Source organism: Callithrix jacchus, chromosome 4 (genome assembly GCF_049354715.1).
Source record: "Callithrix jacchus isolate 240 chromosome 4, calJac240_pri, whole genome shotgun sequence".
In the NCBI taxonomy this organism is placed as follows: domain Eukaryota; kingdom Metazoa; phylum Chordata; class Mammalia; order Primates; family Cebidae; genus Callithrix; species Callithrix jacchus.
This window is the reverse complement of record NC_133505.1, coordinates 145,085,839-145,108,297: the sequence shown is the minus strand read 5'-3', so window position 1 is coordinate 145,108,297 and position 22,459 is coordinate 145,085,839. Positions and strand designations below refer to the sequence as shown.

Sequence of the window (22,459 nt, the reverse complement as noted above, 5' to 3'; positions counted from 1 at the left end):
TTTCCCCCCTACAGACCCGTGTGTGATGCTCCCCTCCCTGTGTCCATGTGTTCTCATTGTTCAACACCCACCTATGAGTGAGAACATGAGGTTCTGTAAATCTTAGCCTGTATGTGCCCAATCTGCAAGTGGGGCCCATCTAGTATTGGAAACCCAGCCTCCCACCCACCTCCTCTAGGCTGCAGGACTGTACCTGAATCTGTGCTTCTGCGTCTCTCACCGAGACACTAAGGGAACTCCCAGTGGAGCCTGAGCGGGGCCTCTTGTCCTGCCGCAGCAGCTCCGGGCCCGCACTGAAGGAATGCCGCATTTGCCCTTGATCCATCAAGTGCTGGGGACGCTGAAGCAGCGGGGACTCCTGGCCCCTGGGGCCCAGTGGCTCTCCTTTCTTCTCCACTTTGACGTCTTTGGGGAACGCAGGCAGGTTGTGCTGCTGTTTCCTCTTTTTGTATTCGGTCATCAGCTTTGAAATGGTCTTGTCGGCCGCCATGGTGTAGATTTTGTTCCCCGCGTTCTCCCACCACTCCTTCTTGCGGCTGGGATCCTTCTTCTCCACCTTGGGGCTTGGGGGCAGCAGCAGGTCCCCACCTCCAGCCTTCAGGCTCAGGGACTCACCTGTGTGCTCCCGAGGCTGGCTTCTGTCGTCCTCGGAAGGGGTTTCTTTCCCAGAGAAGCCCCCAGTGGAGGGGGTGGATGACTCGGACTGGAAGGAAGGCAGGATGAAGAACGGGTCACCTTTGAAGATGGGAGGCTCCTCCATACAGTTCTCCAGGTCCAAGTGCATCTGGATGTAGTTGTTGCACAGTTCCATGCACAGCTTGTGCAGCCTCTTGACCAGCCATACCCAATCCGCGTTGCTGACGGGCTGGACGCTGAGCAAGGGCATCCGTGCCCGCCACTGTCTCTTCTCCTTGCCTCTCGGGGGGCTGACCTGGGCGGTTTCCTCAAAGATGTCTTCATCCTCAGATGAACACTGCTGGGAAGAGTCTGTGCTTCTCTCATCCTCCTCAAAAAGGACCTTCTTCACTTGCTCGGCAGTGATGGTTTCTTGATTGGTGAGAACGGCACACACCAGGGCGTGGAAATAGATGTTAAAGCTCATGGCAGACTGGCGGTAGAGGTTGGCGGCGCCCCCGATGCCAGACACTTTCTTCAGCAGGCACTTCAGCCCAGGGCTGGTGTCAAACTCTCTGGCCGTCCTGTAAGAGTCCAGCAGCAGGTCGAATATGACTGCCAAGTTCTGCATGGAGATGTATCTGAGGAAGCCAGCCAGCTTGGCCTCTGGCACTTGGATCGTCTTCTCCTCTCCAGGAGAGGGGCCTTTGACGAACTCTTCTAACAAGATGTCATATAAGTTCTGCAGTAACACCTGGTGAGACAGCAAGCTCACCACAATTTCCCTGAAAGACACGCTTCAAGTGAAAAGAGAGGGACTGATTAATGGTTTTCTGCCTTATAGCAGGTGTTTCAAAGCAATATAGACATTACCCATTTCAGAATGATACATGCAGATTTACAAACTAAACTACCTGGACTCAAATGTTTTCCATGAAAAAGGGCATGCTTTTGGGGGCATTATGCAATAACCATTTTAATCACAACTAGTGGAATTCTTAACACTCTAAAAAATTCCCAAAGTTATAGAATATAAAAGTTATGATGCCAAATTAACAATTATCAAGATATATTTGTGAAAAGACATCACTGTTGAAGGGGGCTGGAGGCTCTTTTTGCCTGTGGGGACATCGAATATATTTTGGGTTTTCTATAACCCATCACATGAGGTCAGGTGTGGAATTTTCTATTTGGAGTGTCCTGTTGGAACTCAAAAATTTCAGATTTTGATGGATATTGGTGTTAGGGATGCCCAACATGTACTGTGTTTGCCAAACAAACATTTTAATTCACCAGTGTGGTTCAAGGTGGTTTTGGTTTACAGTTTTTTCTTTTCACTGCTCTTAGAATTTTATGGAAATAGTTTAGGCTATTATATTGCCAATTAATTCCCCAAACTGGATAATTATAAAATTATGACAACCGTTATTAAAAATATTAATTTCAAAGGTCTAGACATGTTAATAACATTTTGCTTTATGTCTATGACTTTGGAGGTAAAATTTTGTATAAGTAGGAAAAGTGCTTTTCTAACAGCAGAAAATGACAAATCCTACATAAATCTTAATGTTAACTTTGCCCTTCGTGTGGTCCTCACTGAGGGAAAACACGTTACTCTCAAGATGAAATGAGTCACGAAGGACTGTTATTCAAAAACGGTAACCTTTTAAAATAAATCAGTTGAACATAAAAGTTACTACTTCAACTTTTTTATGTACACAATTCACTGGTATTAAGTATATTCATAATGTTGTGTAACCATTACTGCTTTCAATTGCTAAAACTTTTTCATCATTTTTAATCAACTTTTTTCATCAAATTTTGTTTTTAGTTTTTATTTATGTATTTATTTTGAGACGGAGTGTCGCTCTTGCTGCCCAGGCTGGAGTGCAATGGAGCGATCTCACCTCATTGCAATCTCTGCTTCCTGGCTTCAAGCGATTCTCCTGCCTCAGCCTCCCGAGTAGCTGGGATTACAGGCTTGTGCCACCACACCTCGCTAAGTCTGTATTTTTAGTAGAGACAGGGTTTCTCCATGTTGGTCAGGCTGGTCTCGAATTCCTGACCTCGGATGATCCACCTGCCTTGGCCTCCCAAAGTGTTGGGATTACAGGCGTGAGCCACCATGCCCAGCTTTCATCATTTCTAACAGCAACTTTGTACCCATTAAACAAACAACTCCTCATTCCCCAGCCCCAGCTCCTACTTAAGCTACCAGTAAACTTGAATACAGATTCTGAAAAAGAGGACTCCAAAAGTTTATACCATCTTGGTCCAAAAGCTACTAATTTGTTCTAATGTTTTCTGTCCATACTATAGAAGTGAACTAAAAAGGGAAAGTTTCTACTGATCAGACAAGTCTGTCTCCATGATACCATAACATCCTTAAGGGACAGGACAGTATCATATTCATCTTCTTGTCCCCAGTAACTGGGAAAATGGTGAGAGTAGCAGCATTCAGTAAGTCTCCAAGTCAAAGAATGAAGGCAGGCTGGCTCTGGGCACAGGCTGCCTGAAGGAAATGCTCCCCTGAGAAATGGCTCTGACATTTGAACCCCACTCCCCTAGGATCCTGGATCCCTGACGCAGGAAGCACCACCAGAGGGGTGAGTTTAATCAGCCTGGTGAAGGCGTGAACCCCTTCGCTCACAACACTGTTTTTTTTTTATTACCTTCCCTGAGAAATGACAAGCCATTTTCCAGCCAGCACCTAAAGAGGGGCCAATGCAAAGCCACGTCTGAATTGTGGAGTATTTTCATCCACTGAGATCATTTTTTTGGATGCTTTAAGAGACACAGCTGTTAACTATGCATATAAGAAAGGGCAGCAAACCCCCTTTACCTTAGGTTTGGGTTAAAGGATGCAGTGACAAGAAGGAGGGAAATAATACTGAAGAGATCAAAATTTCAGAAAGATAAGGGAAAAGTGAAACAATTTTATAGCTATCCAATTCCTAATCATCTATGCTGACGGGAGATAAAGATCTCAGACAAAATCGACAAATTCAGCATACCCAAGGTTTCAAGCTTTTTCTCAGCCCATCTTTTAAGATGTCTGCCTTCCTCCTGCTGCTTAAGGGCAAAGGAAAGCCAGTCTCCAGATTGGCTAATTGAGAGTTAATTGCATAACAAGTGGTTGACTTAAAACATGCTAATGTATATCTTAATGCGCTAATTAAGATGTGGATTGAGTAAAGCTTGGGGCTATCAACGTCAAAACTATTAAATCCAAACAAACCAACACAGGTTTCTCTATTTAAATGCTGTAATCTGGTTTTAGGATTACATCTAAAGGATGCACCTGGCCGGCATATAATCTTCCATAGATCTTCCACTCATCTTCCACTACATCCTATGCTAAACTAAGAATTGCCCCTGCAAACAAGAGTCAAATCTAAGAAAGCAAAGCATACAGAGTTTGGCTGAGAGCTCTTAAAGAATGTTAAGGAATGTCTTTTGGCTCAGTGGCCAGTGGCACTGGTGAAAGAATTTAATGAGCTTATTTTGTTTTGCTTAACTATGAGTGGGTAATTGCGCATTAAAAGGGCTAAGTAAATGTATGAGCCACAATGGTATATTTTAAGACTGTAACCTTTTAAAACCAATAACGAAAGGGTATTAGGCGCTTCTGCTATATTTTATTTATGATTTGAATGCGGCCTATTATTCCTTTTTCCTGCCTTCTCATCAAAAATGTTTCAGCAAGAAAAATTGGCTAAATGTGAATGAGAAATAGGAAAAAAGAAAACTGAAATTCTGAAGTAAAGCAATGCTTAAAGATGTCAAAGGATTGCACAATTTTGGTATATAAAATAAAAAATGACCACTTAAAAATTAGTGACTGGTGGTTGAGGGATACAGGGGATAGAACTGGGGAGGAGCTCATGGGATTTTAGTAAAGTTCTATTCCTGAATTTGGAATTTTATTTTTTATTCATGCTTCGTAACTTTCGAACATTCCACATTTTTTTTGATATGTACGAATAATTGACCAAAAATTATTAACTATAAATTTCACTCATGTGATTGTTATATTAATCAAACTGCCCCGATAGTTCAGCTACTTTTTTTTTTTTTTTTTTGAGATGAAGTCTCATTCTGTCACCCAGGCTGGAGTGCAGTGGTGTGATCTCAGCTCACTGGAACCTCTGCTTCCAGGGTTCAAGTGATTCTCCTGCCTCAGCTTCCTGAGTAGCTGGGATTACAGGAATGAGCCAGAATGCTTGGCCCAATCACCCAAAGCTTGTGAAATGATACCACTATCTTTGTTTGGGCTGCTGTAACGAAATACCATAGACTTGGTGGCTTACAAACAACGGAATTTGGTTTCTTGTAGTTCTGGAGGGTGGATGTCTGAGATCAGGGCGCCAGCATGGGTGGCTTTTGGTGAAGGCCCTCTTCCAGACTACAGATGACCATTTTCATGGATCCTCACATGGCAGAAAGAGGGCAAGGGAGTCATCTCTTCTTTTAAGGGCACAAATCCCATTCATGAGGGCTCCACACTCATAACCTGATTTCCTCCTGAAGTTCCTACCTAACATCATCACATTGGGAGTTAGGAGTATAAAACACATCAATGTGGGAGGACACATTCTGTCAACTGCACCAACTCTCTCCTTGAAACGGCAAAGGACAGAGGCCTTATGCTCAACCAGACCCAGTTTTATTTTGTTTTATTTTTGAGATGGAGTGTCACTCTGTTGCCCAGGCTGGAGTGCAATGGCATGATCTTGGCTCACTGCAACCTCCGCCTCCTGGGTTCAAGCCTCCTGAGTAGCTGGGACTACAGGCACACACCACCATGCCTGGCTAATTTTTGTGTTTTTAGTAGAGACAGGGTTTCACCATGTTGTCCAGGCTGGTCTCGAACTCCTGACTTCAGGTGATTTACCTGCCTTGACTCCCAAAGTGCTGGGATTACAGGCATGGGCCACTGCACCCAGCCCAGATTCTGGCTCCACCACTTTGCAGTTGTGTGTCCTTGGGCAAGGGACCCGAGATTCTCTGTGTGCACCCTCAGTGGGGAAATGGGAGTAGGAATACCTATCCACTGTGTTTCACACACAGCACTCAAATAATGATTACTGTTAGTGTGTCAGAAGTTTAAAAGTGGGAAATGTTGGTCATTGCCTTCATCCTCAAGTCTAGGAACAGTATTCTTACGGGAGGATGATAGTATTTAAAAAGGGCAGGTTTCTTGGGGCAGAGCATAGACCTTTTTGTCTCCCAGTAGCCATTATTGTTCCTGGGGAAGTTTATGTACTTCTCACTGAAACAATCAAAACCCTGCCTCAATTTACTTTTTCATTTTTTAATGAGACAGGGTTTTGTTCTGTTGCCCAGGCTGGAGTACAGTGACACATCATGGCCCGCTACAGCCTTGACCTCCTGGGCTCAAGTGATCCTCCCACCTCAGCCTCCTGAGTAGCTGGGACTACAGGCATGCACCGTCACACTTGGCTAAATTTTTATTTTTACTTTTTTGTAGAGATGGATCTCACTATGTTACCCAGGCTGGTCTCGAACTTCTGAGTTTAAGTAATCCTCCTGCAGTTCTGGGATTACAGTTGTGAACCACTGCCCCTGGCCTATTTTTTTTTTAAGATTATAAGTGTGTGACATTATGGGCTGGGTTGTATTCCCCCAAATTCCTATGTTGAAGTCCTAACCCCTGGTACCTCAGCATGTGACTATATTTGGAGAAAGCGATCTTTAAAGAGGTAATTAAGTCAAAACAAGGTCATGAGGGTTAGTTTTAATTCAATATGACTGGTGTCTTTGTCAGAAGAGGAAATTCGGACATAGACCTGTACAGAGGAAGTCCATGCTAAGACACAGGAAGAAAATGGTTATCTACATGTCAAGGATGTAGACCTTGGAAGAAACCTTCATATCTGGTGCCGGAACTGTGGGAAAGACAGTTCTGTTGTTCCAGTCACCCAGTCTGTGGTACTTTCTGTGGCAGCCCGGGCAACCTAATGTGTATGAAATGTGGGGAATTTAGTTACAAGGCTAACAGTTTCTATGAAAATCTTTGCTAAATGACTCCACAAATGTTTTCAGTATTCCTGGCCAAAGCCTGGCTTACAATCTTGGAAGTGAATGAACATTCTTATTTATAAGCACCCTATGAGTTGAGAACTTAGGTACTTACCTTTTCTTGGTGTGTCCATTTGGTTTTTCATCAGGAGGCAGCTCAATAATGAGCTGGCAGGACTGAGCATGGTCAAAGTTGTTTGGCGTCTTTGGTGAGCACTGGGTGTCCAGCATAAATACCTGTGTGGGTGTGCCAAGGTACAGTTCAGAACTCAGAATCCTCTGCTTGACCTGTCAGGGATCAGCTGGATGACCCTGGGCAAGTTGAGCCTCATCATAAAATGATGATAATCGTTTCCTATTTGATATGCTTGTTGAGGGAGTTAATTGATATGTGTGTACTACATATGCAAAGCATTAGAACAGAGGAGCAAATAATCAGGGTTAGCCGTTGACACTAATACTAGCAACACTAGTTCTACCATGTGACAATTCATTATACCCCAAATAGCAAGTATTGACACTTAATATTAACTAAGAGTAAATAAAGACGGGCTTTGGAAAAGATTATCTCTGATTTTTGAGCCTGTTTGTTATCATACTCACCACAGGGATGAAAAAATGAGTTAGGACTTGTCAGGATTCCTGATGGTTACTGATAGGGCCACAGTGCTCTACTAAGCATGGCAGATGTGACTAAGAAAATAGTGAGAACTTATTGGCTCTCTGACCAACCCTGCCCCCAAATTTTATTTTACATGACTTAAAATACTTCCACTACTTTCCTCTGGAAAGATTAGAATATATATATATATATTTATTTATATTTGAGACAGGGTCTTACTCTATGGTCCAGGCTGGAGTGCAGTGGTGTAAGCATGGCTTACTGCAGCTGTGACCTCCCTGGCTCAAGTGATCCTCCCACCTTAGCCCCTTGAGTAGCTGGGACCACAGGTATACACCACCATGCCCAGCCATTTTTTAAACACTCTTTTTCAGCCAGGTGTGGTGGCTCACGCTTATAATCCCAGCACTTTGGAAGGCCAAGGCAGGTGGATCACAAGGTTAGGAGTTCAACACCAGCCTGGCCAACACAGTGAAACCCCAACTCTACTAAAAATACAAAATTAGCTGGGCATGATGGCACATGCCTGGAATCCCAGCTACTTGGGAGGCTGAGGCAGGAGAATCGCTTGAACCTGGGAGGCAGAGGTTGCAGTGAGCCGAGATCACATCACTGCACTCCAGCCTGGGAGATACAGTGAGACTCTGTCTCAAAAAACAAACAAAACCACATTTTTTCAAGTTTGAGGTCCATGTGCAGGATATGCAGTTTCCTTTATAGGTAAATGTATGCCATGGTGGTTTATTGCACAGATCAATCCCATCACCGAGGTATTAAGCCTAGCATCCATTAGCTATTCTTCCCGATCTTCTGCCTCTCCCATCTCCCACAGGTGCCCAGTGTGTGTTGTTCCTTGCTATGTGTCCATGAGTTCTCATCAATCAGCTCCCACTTATAAGTGAGAACATGTGATGTTTGGTTTTCTGTCCCTGCGTTAGTTTGCTGAGGATAATGGCCTCCAACTCCATGTTCCAGCAAAGGACATGATCTCATTCCTTTTTATGGCTGCATAGTATTCCACGCACCACATTTTCTTTATCCAGTCTATCACTGATGGACATTTAGGTTGATTCCATGTATTTGTTATTGTAAATAGTGCTGAGATGAACATACAGTGCATGTATCTTTATAAATGGAATGATTTATATTCTTTTGGGTAAATACCCAGTAATGGGATTGCTGGGTCAAATGTTATTTCTGCCTTTAAGTCTTTAAGGAATCACCACACTGGCTTCCACCATGGCTGACCTAATTTACACTCCCACCAACAGTGTAAAAGTGTTACTTTTTCCCTAAAATCTCACCAGTATCTGTTGTTTTTTGACTTTACTAATAGCCATTCTGAGTGGCCAGAGATGACATCTCATTGTGGTTTTGATTTGCATTTCTCTAATGATCAATGATGTTGAACTTTCTTTCATGTTTGTTGGCTGTATGTATGTCTTCTTTTGAGAGGTGTCTGTTCAAGTCCTTTGCCCACTTTTTAATGGAATTTTTTTCTTGTAAATTTATGTAAGTTCCTTGTAGATTTCATAGAGATGGACTCTTAACAGTGTTGCCAAGGCTGGTCTTGAACTCCTGGGCTCAAGTAATCCTCCTGCCTTGGCTGCCCAAAGTGCTGGCATTACAGGTGTGAGCCACTAGGCCCAGCAAGATTAGAATATTTTTTAAATACTTTCTTTCAAAATCTTTTAAGAATTCTCAGATTTTCAAATAATGGGTTATTTTAAGAGTGAATACAGAAGGAAAATTTGGGATTGAGGAAGAAATAGAGAAGTATTAAGAAGTGAAAGATTGGCCAGACGTGGTGGCTCATGCCTGTTATCCCAGCATTTTGGGAGGCTGAGGTGGATGGATCACTTGAGGTCAGGAGTTTGAGACTAGCCTGACCAACATGGCGAAACCCTGTCTCTACTAAAAATGCAAAAATTAGCTGGGTGTTGTGGTGCACACCTGTAATCTCAGCTACTCGGGAGGCTGAGGCAAAAGAATCACTTGAACCTGGAGGTAGAGGTTGCTGTGACCTGAGATCATACCACTGCACTCCAGCCTGGCAACAGAGCCAAGTCTCAAAAAAACAAAACCAAAACCAAACCAAAACAAACAAACAAAAAACAGAAAAAGAAGTGAAAGGTTCACTAAACAGTTCTCTCCTGTTCTTCTCCATTAATGATCTACTTCAGAAGAAGATTCCATTGGCTTTTTCATATTCTTGTTGTATGACTAGATGTGCACATTCTTAAGCCAGACGTAACAACTGCTTATGTGGTGAAGCTATCCCTGTGGAGGGCCACCTTGTTGGTTTCTCTGTTCTCACTTGTAACTACACCGTTGCTGCAGCAGCCACAACTGCCATGCTGCTAGGAGTAGCTCTTTGTTGCAGCCTTACAACCTTTCTTCTGTCCCAACTTCTGCAGACTGGCCATGGAGGCTTCATGGGATGTGCTCCCTTCCTTCAGAACCAGCAGAATCATCAAGTCCCAGATGTTAGGCATGTGTTCAGCAGAGGTGTGAGAAACCAAAGGTAGAAGATTCTTGTCCCACTACCTCAAGATAGCTGGGAAAAGCCCTGTGGAAGCCAGACCTGGCCAAGAAACTTCTCAACTAACTGAGCTCTTTACATGGGTAATCAGGGAATCTGATTATCAGTGTGTTAAGAGAAAATTTAAAGACTTTAAACAGATCTGGTAGAGAAAAGGGGCCTTGCCTTTTGAGTATAACTTCCAACTCTTTTCTTCAAATTTAACTCAAATGTGACAGTTCAATTACATTTGTAAAATTTGTTTAATATTTTAAAACCACATCATGTATACACATTCATATGCATATGCAAAATAGTGTCTGCATACGAAGACCCAGTTCAGGCATGTCTGTTGCTATTACGTGATGGAATATGTAGCCAGTCAATGGTTGTTGGGAATTTTGTCCATTTCCATTTTTCACTACTATGAACAGCATCGTTATGAATATATGTGAATTCAGGGACAGCATTTAGTTGGACTGCTGCTTAGTGTCACATATAGGGTTTCCTAGAGGTGGACTGCCGTGTCACTTTAGGAGCTGAGGGCATATCTGTAGCTCGTGACACTACTGTTTTCTGATATTTCTGTGATTCAGTTACCTACTGATTCAACAAAAACATACTAAGCATCTTCTCTAGGCCTTGCTCTAAAAATACCAAGGTAAATATATAGAATATGTTCTCTGCTCCTCAGGAGTTAACAACCAAATTTTGTGACTTCTTACATGTGTCTCAAGAAGAAAAAGCCATTGGTATATCATGATTCCTGTATGAGTGACCACACTTGAATTGTAATGCTACATTCAACTTAAATTTAAGAAGCAACGTTTAAATGTTAAGTACTGTGTTGTGAATTAAAGATATAAGGAAAAAACCCAAATGAGTTTGGCATTGTTAGGCACTCACAGTCTAGCAGTAACAATAATATTTAAGTGAATACTTACAGGTAGCTCAAGCAAGTTAGGTATAAGGGACAGTGACCACGCTGCTGAAATGATTCTATTGGATCTGGGCACTGGTGGGGGCTACAAACGAGAGATGATGGAGAGGAGGTAATGATGTTGATTGGGTTCAAGTCATTCCTGGCAAAGAATGGTACTGGCAAGAGTTGGGAGCCACAAGGTGTATGTCCCTCAGGGAATGAAAGGCAATTTGGTGATGCAAAACCTTCAAGGGAGGTCTCCTAACATGCATTTCAAGTTTCTAGAGCCCTTGAGATCAAAAGCCCCTGCCCTTACCTGCTGGGCCATGGCTCGAATGCGCCAGTATTCGGCCTCGGCACTTGGGGAGGAGGATGGGGCTGCCACCCGCACCTGGCAGCCTTCCCCACTGAAGCTCTCCGTGCCGCTGTGGAAGCAGCCCAGCAGGTCCTGGGGAGAAACAGCAGATGCCCACTGAGTGCATCTCACTGAGGCCCAGCCTTGGATCTGAGATCATCACTGTCTGAGACAAAAGTACTGACCCAGCAACTTCTTTCTCACTCTCTGCAAGATCTAAAGTGAGTCCGCCTGCTTAGAGGAGGCAGAACCCACCAACATGACAAGGCATCAGGGAGCTAGATACAGTTAGAATTGCTCCAGGGAGGGCTTCCTCCCAGTGATGTACCTTCACTGGCTTGAGTGTGGCAGAGAACGCATCTTGCAGTGCACAGCAGGCAAGCCTCCACATCTCCTCAGTGAACACAGGGCCTGCTGTCACAAGGACATATCTGCCAAAAGAAACAAGCAAAGGAGTCTTGAATCCCATTTTGTTGCCACAAAATTTAGGCTGTATAGACTCATGCATAGATTTATTCTGCCGTTCCCTGGAAAGTCTCCCTGTCTCTCAACCATCTAGTATATTCTATTGTCAAAATACTTCCTAAACCATTTTAATATAGAAATATCAATGATCCCCTCTACAAATAGGCCAACCATTAACCTTAGACTTGTATGCAAGACTGTATATATTCTGTACTCAGTTTTGGATTCTAGATGCATTTTCCATCACTCCTCTCCAACTAACAAGCAAAACCAAATCCCAAACTCTTTTATTGTCACTTATAACTCTCATCTCAATGCTATTTGTTCATTCTGTTTTTCTGCTTGGAAAGTCCCCACCTTCCCCATGCTTGCCTACCTTAGAGGATGTGACCAGTGTCACTGCCACAACAAGACCCTTGCTGGCTGCCCTACTGCCCAGGCCTCCTGTCCTTTCTTGGCACTTAGCTGTTTCTTCTCACTGTCACCATTTTTCATGTGACCCTCTCTCTTGCTGTGTCATTTTGAATAGGCTCTAAGCTTCTTGAGGGTAGGGCCTTTAATTTATATTACTTCCTCTGAACCAGAGTACTTAAATTTGTTTTGTTAACTTTAATTTTCATGGGTACATGGTATATGTATATTTGCATGGGGTGCATGAGATGTTTTAATGCAAGCATGCAGTATATCATAATCACATCATGGAAAATGGGCTACCCATCCCCTCAAGTATTTGTCCTTTTTGTTACCAGCAATCCAGTTACACTCTTCGTTATTGTAAAATGTACAGTACTGTTGACTATAGTCACCCTGTTGTGCAATGGAATACTCGGTCTTATTCATTCTTTCTAACTACTTTCTTTGTACCCATTAACCATCCCCATCCCCTGCTACCCTTCGCAGCCTCTGGTAACATCCTTCAATTGTTCAATTGTTTTGATTTTTAGCTCCCACAAATAAGAACATATATGATATTTGTCTTTCTGTGCCTGGCTTATTTCACTTAGCATAACCTCTCATTCCCTTTTTGTTGTAAATGACAGAATCCCATTCTTTTTTAATGGCTGAATAGTACTCCATTGTGTATGTGTACCACATTTCCTTTATGCATTCATCTGTTGATGGACATTGATAGGGTTCGGATGTGTCCCCACCCAAATCTCATCTTGAATTCCCATGTGTTGTGGGAGAGACCCAGTGCGAGCTAACTAAATCATGGGGCCAGGTCTTTCCCACACTGTTATAGTGAACAAGTCTCATGAGATCTGATGGTTTTAATGAGTTTTCCCTGAGCCAGTGTTATAGTTTCAGTTCAAGTCTGAAAGCCTGAGAACTGGGAGATGTCAGTCCAGTCCAGGGGCAGGAGAAGACTGATTTTCCTGCTCAAATGGTCAGTCAGGCAAAGGACCCTTTTACTCAGCATTTTTTTCTATTTTGGTCTTCAACTGATTGGATGAGGCCCACCCACATTAGGGAGCACCATCTGCTTTGCTGTCTCCCCCAGTTCAAATATTCTTCTCATCTAGAAACATCCCCAGAGACACACCCAGAATAATGTTTGACCAAGTGTCTGGGTACCCTGTGGCCCTGAACAAGCTGCTGCTTTGCCTGCCACCATCCACGTAAGATGTGACTTGCTCCTCCTTGCCTTCTGCCATGATTGTGAGGCCTCCCCAGCCATGTGGAGCTGTAAGTCCATTAAGCCTCTTTTTCTTCCCAATCTTGGGTGTGTCTTTATCAGCAGCACGAAAATGAACTAATACATACAGACACTTAGGTTGCTTCCAAATTTTGACTATTGTGAACATGGGAGGGCAGATATGTCTTTGATATACTTATTTCTTTTGAGTATATACCCAGCAATGTGATTGCTGGATCATATGGTAGCTTTATTTTTAGTTTTCTGAGGAACCTCCAAACTTCTCCATAGTGGCTGTACTAATTTGCATTCCCACCAACAGTATATGAGGGTTCCCTTTTCTCCATACACTCTCCAGCATTTGTTATTGCCTGTCTTTTGGATAAGCTATTTTAGCTGGGATGAGATGATATCTGATTGTAGCTTCAGTTGGCATTTCTCTTATGATCACTGATGCTGAGCACCTTTTCATCGGCCTGTTTGCCTTCTGTATGTTTTGAGAAACTGAACCAGAGTACTTTGTAAAATGCCTTACACAATATGCATTTTCTGACTAAACACTGAAATGAAGAATTGTTAGCATATAGTCATTTTTAATTACAAATGTCTACTTACAGAAAGCAATACAAAAAGTAGATTGCTACCACAAAGACAATGAAATTTCTTTCAATTTTTAAATAAAAACTCCAGCTTGTGGAGAGCCAGGAAAGCTTTCGCTCACCTAATGCAGGAGCAGCCCACTCTGGAGATAGTTTCGGTGGGCTTGGCCACACAGGCAACCAGCAGCTCGAAGAGCTCCTTCAGCATGGTATTGATCATGCTCTCATACCTGATATCTATGGGAAACAGTAAAATTACGGTTTCATGCAGCTCTAGTGTAAAGAGATAGATTGAAATGGCCATCTACAGTAACAGAAAGTCTGAGTGACAAAAAGATATGCAAACATCTGGGAAAAAGAAATAGAACAATGAGAAAAATGGTCCTATCCCCCACCCCCCCCAAAAAAAAACAGTAAAACAATAATTTTCTTAGATTTTGACCCAACTGCAGCATGTTCCATCCACTTCTAGAGAAATAAAGTATGTAGTTCACTTTTATGTGTTGCTAGTATATCGGACTCTCACACAGAGCAAAGCAATACCTGGCCAGGAACACAGGGCTACCCTTAGGGATACGGTTACCAGTTACCACCTATAGTGGAAAAACTCACTTGTTTTCTTTTGCAGTTGATGTTTTTTTTTTGCAGGGTAACTTGTCCTTGCTAAACTTAACAGAGACACAGTTTCTTTTATTAGCTTTGTTAGTCTCCACTGCGGTCAACATCCTCTTTAATTTCTCAGTCCTCTCCAGCAAGGGAAGCTCTTGTCTCACCATGATATTCTATGCCTTCGATTTATAAGCTCTGTGGCTAGCAGCAACGCTGCTTCTTCTCCCGGACACCCAGATCATCACACATGTGGCTCCACTGGGACCACAGCAGACATACCCCTGCCTCTAGGTCCCTCTCCATCTGTTGACTTCAGCTTACTGTCCATCAAACACTTTCACAGCCTTTACAAAGTGCCCTCAATATTAAAAAATTTCTCGTCATCACTAGCCTGTGAAGCTACTTCTTGCCCAAAATAGAAGTCTTTTTTAAAACCCTACTTCCTCCATTTAGCTTCCCCAGATGAAGCAGGGTGAAAGGAGATACGCCCCATCCCCCCAGGCTACAGGGATATTTCTTTTTTATTTATTATATACCTGAATTTGCCTCCCCTCTCCTAATGTCCAGGTATCCCAGACCTCTTATTAGGTATTTTCTTTCTCTCTCTCTTTCTCTTTCTCTTTTTTTCTTTTTCTTTTTCTTTTTTGATGGAGTCTTATGCTGTTGCCCAGGCTGGAGTGCAGTGGTGCAATCTTGGCTCACTGCCACCTCCGCCTCCCGGGTTCAAGCGATTCTCCTGCCTCAACCTTCTGAGTAGCTGGGATTATAGGCGGGTGCCACCACGCTTGGCTAATTTTTGTATTTTTATTAGAGACAGAATTTCACCATGTTAGTCAGGCTGGTCTTGAACTCCTGACCTCATGATCTGCCCACCTCAGCCTCCCAAAGTGCTGGGATTACAGGCATGAACCACAGTGCCCAGCCAGGTATTTTATTTTCTACCACACATATATTTTGAGCATTCTGCCTGAAAATTTTGTAGAAAACACATGGGTATGAGTTTTCTCTTTGAAAATCTTCTTTTAGAAGACTGGCACTGGCCAGGTTGTTCTATTTTAATAATTCCCAGGACAAAAAGCCTGCATTCGTATTTGCATTAGGTATTTACTACGCCCTTTTAGATGATGCTGTCTACCAAAGAAATACCCAGAATGAACTGCTCTGGCACTTTAGATACCTGAATGTAGAAAGCTTTGAATGTGCTCCACCACCAGCTCACAGGACAGTCCAATAGCGTGCTTGAAGTTGGCAGAGGCCACATCCCAGTAGGAATGGTCTTTATGGCTACGGCGGAGCCACAGGGACATCACAGGAAGGAGGAGGTGAACCACAGCATAGATACCGAACCCTGGTCCTAAAAAAGAAAAGTTGGTATAGCAACAACCTGTAATGTAAGGGAAGTGCTTTGTCTTTACCTGGCATTGTTGATCTCTTTTGAAGGATCCCTGCATTTGCTGAGAAAGTTCAGAAAAAAGAATTCACTGCTGATAGGGGAATATACGGTCTTCAGTGGCATTTTTCCTTGTTTCTGCAGGATTTTAGTTATGTGAGCAATATGTGAATATACGCCTAAAACCTTCAGATATTACTGGTAAAGCTAAAATATCACCTGGTCAACTCCAGGACCCAGACGTAAACACACAAATAAACATGTGTGTTTAAGAAAATACCCTTTGAAATCTAACTCTATATATTTATGAAATCTAACTACATGGGGCAATAGAGTTTTGTTTTTGTTTTATATAAATGAGATAATGTAAACTTTGCTCTGCACACTCATGTTTTTCACTGAACAAGAGTTGTTAGAACTGGCCACAGTAGTGCACATCTGTAATCTCAGCTACTCTGCAGGCTGAGATGTGAGGATTGCTTAATTAAGCCCAGTAGTTTGAGACTAGCTTGGGCAACATTGTGAAATCCCTTCTGTTTAAAAAAAAAAAAAAAAAAATTAGCTGGGCATTGCGGAGTGCTGGTAGCCTCAGCAACTCGGGAGGCTGAGGGGAAAGGATCGCTTGAGCCCAGGAATTTGAGACTGCAGTGAGCTATGATCACACCACTTGCACTCCAGCCTGGGCAAGACCTCCATTTCAGAGAAACCCAAAAGTGTTAGAGATTATTCTTTGTCAAAAATGTGGATATTCCTCATTTACTTATCCATTACAAACTTTACAACAGTTTACTTATCCATTTCCATACTGATGAACATTTATGGTGTTTCTAATTTTTTTGTTTTATAGACTATGCTATGATGAAAATCATTGTGCTTCTTTGTTCAACATTGTGGAAATGTTGATGAATTTTTGAAGTTCTGATTACAAAAGCAGAGCATCCATTTTATACTATGCATGGAAATTACAAGAGAATACAAAAGAAAAAACTCACAAAAGGTAGTCACATTTCGATGTTTTCCCTTTCAGGACTTTTTGAATGCATGTGTGCTTGTATTTAGAATTGCATAAAATTTCATATAGTTGATATTGCATTCCATATTATGTGAATTTTAATGTAAGGCTTTGTAAATATTCACACCATTAAATATTATTCACAGATATTAATTTTAATGCCTGCAGAATATTTACATGCTTTTATCACAGTTAACTGCTTCCAATTTAGGGTGTTCATAACTTTGGTATTCAAGACATCTCAGCAAACATCTTATATGTACAATCTTGTCTTTATTATTGATAATTTCCTTAGATGACAGGCTCCTAGGAATAGAAGGGGATTAAATGCTCTTCACACGAATTTAGTGGCAATCAGTGTGAAAGCAGAAAATGGTACTGATCAGTAAAACAGATTTAGAAATAGTGGTATGCAATTAATTCTATAAAATAGCTACTCATTCTTTGATGGAAGGCTTTTAACTTTTTAACATGTGGGAGTATCTATGGTGGTTTGTTTAAAAATAATATAAACTTTGCTATGGATTTATGAAAGTGTCAATTGTCAAGTCTTCATTATGATGAGTACAAACCTCCTCTTAGTATGAAAGTGGCTTCATTTAGGGTCTGATTCTATTAGTAAAATACTTACATTTCTATAAAAAAAGTTTCTTTGATCTCGAGAAACTTGGATGAATAAATGTATATACTAAAATTGATTAATTCACAATAAATTCCTAAATGTCATTCTTTTCTTAGACTCTCAGGTGCATTGTATGAGGTGAGCACTCACTGTCTTTTTCCAAATCTAACCCACTATGACCCTTACACAAACTGGGTGTTGGTATCTTAATACTGCATATAATTCCAAGTGGAAGACCCAGTGAGCCAAACCAACAGCCCAGAGACCAAGAGCATATGACTGTGAGATTCTGCCACAAAGGAAGGCTGTGACCATGGAACACGGCAAAGCCAAATGGTTCATGGAGACATGGATACCACAGCCTTGGTCTGATTAACGTGGAGATCCTGCACATCCAAGTTACTGGCCACCACACAACATTTGTAACCAGACTTCTAGGAAGAAATGCAAATCAACAGGCCATATCTTAAACATCACTACCATTCGACAAACATTTATTGAGCATCTCTTACACGTGTGAAGCTTTGTACTAAGTCTAGGAAACAGTGAAAACAGGTAGACACCTGCAGAAATACCCTCCTGAAAAGAGTTATATGTATAAGCATCCCCCCAAATGACAGACAGAGAAATACTTACCTGGTGTTTTGGTCACATCTCTCAATAGCTCAAAGAGTAAATCCAAAGTTGGTGGTTGGTGCTGCCGTGGACAATTGGACACAGCTGCTGTCAGCTGCTCCAGCAGGATTATCCAGACTTCTATCAGACCTGGAAACCAAAAAGCAGACCAGTAGGAAATCCAGTTAGACATAATGGACAATCCCAAGATCTTATCAAACATTGTATGTAAACTGCCAAGTGCTATACAGATGTGAGCCATCACCCAATGTGTTGGTCTTCAGTGCCCATAGACGTGAGCAGATGATGATTTATGTGTTCTGCCAAAGTCAAGGGGAAAAATACCACTCACATTTCCTCCTCCTTCCCCTTTAATAAAAACGTGATAGAGTAAGGAAATTCTATGTTGAAATGGCTGTCAGGTTTCTAGGGAGCCGATGATCCCAAATCAATAAGATATCCACCCAGTTCCATCACCTTCATCTATCTTTTTTTAAAAAATGATTTTATGGTGGTAAATATGTAGGAGAGAAAAAGCCATTTTAGCCATTTCTACAAGTCCAGTTCAGTGGTATTCATGACAACAGTGTTGTGCAAGTATCACTACAGTTTCCAAAACATTTTCATCATCTCAAACCGAAACTTCGGGGCCATTAAACAGTTACTCTCCTTTCTTCCTCAATCCCATCCTTTGTACTTCTAATGTACTATAAATTATGGTTGATTTTGAGGCGTGAGAGTGATGTCATGCTTGTTTGTTGTCTTCAAAGAACACACACAGAAACATCTACAGATAAAATGCTATGTTGGAGATTTGCCTTAAAATATTGAGAAAGAGGAAGAGAGAGCAAAGATATACATGATCCAAGATTAGCCATAAATTGATAATAGTTGAAGCTTGGTGGTAAGAATATTATTCTGTTTAGTTCTGTATATTCTACATATAAGTATCTGTGTGTGTGTGTGTGTGTGTGTGTGTGTGTGTGTGTATATATATATATATATAGTATTCAAAATATACAAGTCTTGTATATGTTTGAAATTTCTATAAGGGAAAAATGTAATTATTTGCCTTTGAAAATGAGAGGAATAATATCTGAGAATGTATCAATGTTGAGGATTGTTTAATTTTTAAAACCAATTTAAAGCTGTTACTGATTTCTTTTTTGTTCTTATTTACTATGTCTACATAATAACTTTAAAGTCCTCGATATATTGATTATGTAGAAAACTTAGATAGGTGCTGGACTGAACTGTATCCCTTAGAAGATGGAGTTCCTAGAAAAAAAATCAAAGATTTGCACAAATGGGAAAGAGAATGCATGCCATTACATACACAAACGTTTACGCTGTTTTAAATAATGTATTACAGATAAACAACATTAGCTTCTGCTTATAATTATCTGGGTTGGAGGGTTAAAATGCTAAGTAAGGAGAAGGAGAGGAGAAGAGCTGCCGTCCTTCTGGGAGTGCAGACCCAGGGACTCTCAGAGCCAGGCCTATGACACCCTCTTTGAAGTTCTGCGGATCCTGGTGTCTCCGAAGCTCTTGGGCGCCACCATGTTCCCCTCATGCAGATGCTAGTGCCCTCAGTGGAAGCCACTTGCGAACATTTTATGGGAGATATCCTCAAATTGCTCATCATCACTTACCTACTGCACTCTACGTCATCTTTAAGAATAGCTACTCGTGGGAGGGGACTCAAGATGGCGCTGTGAGAACAACCCAGGATTGGAGCCCGCGTTGAATTCGCAAACGGTGAGTCAGTGCTGCATTTCCAGACTGATCTTTGTTGCCCACAGAACGGGGAAACTCCCAAGTATAAAAAGACACGGGACGCCAGGCAGTAGGTCTGCCTGGCGAAGCCGGCAGCCGGGGCGGCGGCGGCCGGCCCTACCCAGCAATCCCCACAGGGCGCGCTTGTCCGGGTGCCTTGTTGAACCGGCAACCTGAGACTTGAGAGGGCTGGACTTGAGACTGAACGAGACTTGCACAGTAGCCCAGCCCAGGGGATTGCAAGGACAGATCGTTTGGGATACCCAGTGGGACGAACAAAACCGCGATTTCAAACTATCCCAGGCAGACGGTCCGAGACGCTCTGTGGGGGAGGGGCGTCCACCACTACGGAGGCAACCTGCCCCAACTGATATACACGCCCACTGCTGAGGCAGCCAGCCGTTGCCGAGGCAACCCGTCCCTACTGAGATACACGCCCACTGCTGACGCAGCCTGCCGTTGCTGAGGCAACACGCTACAACGAAGAGACTCCGCCGCAGGGCGTGGCAGAGACCACAGCAGAGCCGGCAGGAACAGCGCGAATCACACAACAGCAGGGCGGAGCCTCGGCAGCCAAACAGTGGCTAGTCTGCCTTTGAGCTGGGCAGGACACCTGATCGGACATCCAAAAATAAAGCCCAAACCCCTCAACACAGAGCATTTGAGAAAAAAAAAAGGGTTGTTTAATGAGCTGTGTTGCAGCAGAATCAAACATAGCAGCCTAACAGCCCTGAATGAACAACAGAGTGCACAGCTCAGCAATTAAACCCCTATAAAGTACAAACTGTCTCCTCAAGCAGCTCCCTGACCCCTCTATATCCAAAAGACTGTCATTAGGCAGGCATCATCCTGGGACAAAGAGAGCAGAAAAAGAAACTGGTAGCATCCCTTGCTGTGCCACGGCTACTAGAGGTCCACCCCAGACAAGCAGGGTCTGGAGCGGACCTCAACAGTCGTACAGCGAAGGGGCTAGACTGGTAGAAGGAAAACCAAGCAACAGAAATACTTCATCATCAACATTCTGGGTGTCCACTCAGAGACCCAAACGAAAAGTCAGCAACTACGCAGACGACCAGCGGACAAATCCACAAAGATGGGAAGAAACCAGCGCAAAAAGGAGGAAAACACCCGAAACCAGAACACATCGCCTCCTAGAAAGGACCAAAACTCCTCACCAGCAAGGGAACAAAGCTGGACGGAGAATGACTGTGACGAAATGACGGAATTAGACTTCAGAAGATGGATAATGAGAAACTTTTGTGAGCTAAAAGATCATGTATTAAATCAATGCAAAGAAACTAAGAACCTTGAAAAAAGATTTGAAAAAAGATTCGAGGAAATGATAACAAGAATGGATACCTTAGAGAGGAATATGAATGAATTAAAGGAGCTGAAAAACATAATACGAGAACTTCGCGAAGCAAACGCAAGTTTCAATAGCCGAATTGACCAAGCAGAAGAAAGAATATCTGAAGTCGAAGACCAACTCAATGAAATAAAACGAGAAACCAAGATCAGAGAAAAAAGCGCAAAAAGGAATGAACAAAGTCTCCAAGAAATGTGGGACTATGTGAAAAGACCTAACCTACGTTTGATAGGTGTACCAGAAGGGGACGAAGAGAATGAATCCCAGCTGGAAAATACTCTTCAGGACATCATCCAGGAAAATTTCCCCCACCTAGCAAGACAAGCCAACACTCAATTGCAGGAAATACAGAGAACACCACAAAGATATTCCGCAAGAAGAGCAACCCCAAGGCACATAATCGTCAGATTCAACAGGGTTGAAATAAAGGAGAGAATACTAAGGGCAGCCAGAGAGAAAGGTCGGGTCACCCACAAAGGGAAGCCCATCAGACTCACAGCAGATCTCTCGGCAGAAACACTACAAGCCAGAAGAGAGTGGGGGCCAATATTCAACGTTCTTAAAGAAAAGAACTTTCAACCCAGAATTTCATATCCAGCCAAACTGAGCTTCAGAAGTGAAGGAAGAATAAAATCCTTTGCGAACAAGCAAGTACTCAGAGATTTTGTCACCACCAGGCCTGCTTTACAAGAGCTCCTAAAAGAGGCACTACACATAGAAAGGATCAATCAGTACCAGCCATTCCAAAATCACACTGAATGCTAAAGAGCTTCAACATAATGAAGAATCTACAACAACTAACAGGCAAAACAGCCACTTAGAATCAAAATGGCAGTATCAAATTCACACATAACAATATTAACCCTAAATGTAAATGGACTAAATGCACCAATCAAAAGACACAGACTGGCAAATTGGATAAAAATACAAAACCCATCAGTGTGCTGTATCCAGGAAACCCATCTCACATGCAAGGATACACAAAGGCTCAAAATAAAGGGATGGAGGAAGATTTACCAAGCTAATGGAAAGCAAAAAAAAGCAGGAGTTGCAATACTCATCTCTGATAAAATAGACTTTAAAGCAACAAAGATCAAAAGAGACAAAGAAGGCCATTACATAATGGTAAAAGGATCGATACAACAAGAAGAGCTAACGATCCTAAACATATATGGACCCAACACAGGAGCACCCAGATACATAAGGCAAGTTCTTAATGACTTACAGAAGGACTTAGACTCCCACACAATAATAGTGGGAGACTTTAACACTCCACTGTCAATACTAGACAG

At 42.4% G+C, this 22,459-nt stretch overlaps 1 protein-coding gene across 4 annotated transcripts in view; it reads right to left on the bottom strand.

Moving 5' to 3' along the window:
- Positions 1-22,459, bottom strand: part of ARFGEF3 (ARFGEF family member 3) — a 182,280-nt gene that overhangs the window by 5,124 nt on the left and 154,697 nt on the right. For 3 of the 4 annotated variants that reach the window (XM_035296841.3, XM_078370168.1, XM_035296842.3), the window contains 7 exons: positions 18,047-18,175; positions 15,564-15,740; positions 13,900-14,014; positions 11,406-11,508; positions 11,039-11,170; positions 6,773-6,894; positions 194-1,412 (listed from right to left, as the gene is read on the bottom strand). In XM_035296841.3, the coding sequence (XP_035152732.2) occupies positions 194-1,412; positions 6,773-6,894; positions 11,039-11,170; positions 11,406-11,508; positions 13,900-14,014; positions 15,564-15,740; positions 18,047-18,175 (1,997 nt within the window). The remainder of the gene's footprint in view (positions 1-193; positions 1,413-6,772; positions 6,895-11,038; positions 11,171-11,405; positions 11,509-13,899; positions 14,015-15,563; positions 15,741-18,046; positions 18,176-22,459) is intronic. The other variant, XM_035296844.3, reaches the window with a different exon arrangement.